General features: G+C 42.3%; 1 protein-coding gene across 1 annotated transcript in view; it reads left to right on the top strand.

The window, feature by feature from the left end:
* Positions 1 to 430, top strand: part of LOC125482756 (kielin/chordin-like protein) — a gene marked incomplete at its 3' end in the record, with an annotated part of 4,148 nt that extends 3,718 nt beyond the window's left edge. The window contains exon 4 of the mRNA XM_048594890.1: positions 337 to 430. Within this exon, the coding sequence (XP_048450847.1) occupies positions 337 to 430 (94 nt within the window). The remainder of the gene's footprint in view (positions 1 to 336) is intronic.
* Between the last annotated feature and the right edge of the window lie 609 nt (positions 431 to 1,039).

The following is a 1,039-nucleotide window of genomic DNA, read 5'->3' as shown; positions in this document are numbered from 1 at the left end:
AGCGCCGCGCTGTCGGAGGGTCGGTGCTGAGGGAGCGCCGCGCTGTCTGATGGTCCGTACTTAGCAGCCTCAGTGGAGTAGTTCTGGAGGAAGGCTGCACAGACTAACAGCTTGATCAATGATGAGGGTCAGTTTAGATGATGTTTTAATAAGAGGAGAGAGTGTATATGGGGAGGGAATTCTGAAGAATTTGTTACAGGTGGCTAGAGACCCAAGTGAAGGCAGTGAGCATTGTGAAGATCTCAGTTCAATTGAGGTGGTATTAAGGCTTGGGGATGTTTATTGAGGTCAGGATAGAAAAGTCCTGATACTATATCTGAATTATTTGTTGCTTAGAATGGCAACGTACAATGTGAGGAGGAGAGTTGCCGCCCGCTGACCTGCAATAACTTTTTCAGACGTCCAGGCCAGTGCTGCCCCTCGTGTATAGGTAGGTAATATTCTTCATCCAAACTGATGCCTCCAGTCTAAGGGTGTAAGGAAGTCCAATCCTGATTCCTCAACTGTTAAAGATTTAATCAAATTATTTCAATTTACCAATCTGATCGACTCCGGTTAACAGAAAGTACTGACCCAGTTTCTGCACTTAACACAAACTACTGTTTATTACAAAGAAATTGGTTATAACCACAAGAAAACAAAAATATGACTTACCAAATTATAACCCTACTTAAGTTCTGTTAGCCCAACATATGTAGACAGTCACAGACAAACTAACAAACATAGATTATACTGGAGAAACTTAGCAGGCCTGGTAGTATCTGTGGATAGAGAAACTGAGTTAACATTTCAAGTCCGATATAGATCTTAAGACATATCAGACTCAAAACATTAACCCTATTTTTCTCTAAGCAAATATAGATGTGATGGATGGAGAGAAAGGAAATTAGGGTGATGCAGTTTAATAACACCAGTCCAAGGATCTGATGAGGTGTCACATTTGTGTAGGGCGTAGAAGGATGGGTTAGTAAATTTGCGGATGACACCAAGTCGGTGGAGTTGTGGATAGTGCGGAAGGATGTTGCAGGTTACAGAGGGA

The sequence above is a fragment of the Rhincodon typus genome, unplaced genomic scaffold, assembly GCF_021869965.1.
Source record: "Rhincodon typus isolate 14 unplaced genomic scaffold, sRhiTyp1.1 hic_rhity00016463, whole genome shotgun sequence".
Classification (NCBI taxonomy): domain Eukaryota; kingdom Metazoa; phylum Chordata; class Chondrichthyes; order Orectolobiformes; family Rhincodontidae; genus Rhincodon; species Rhincodon typus.
This window is presented reverse-complemented; position numbering and strand designations above follow the sequence as displayed.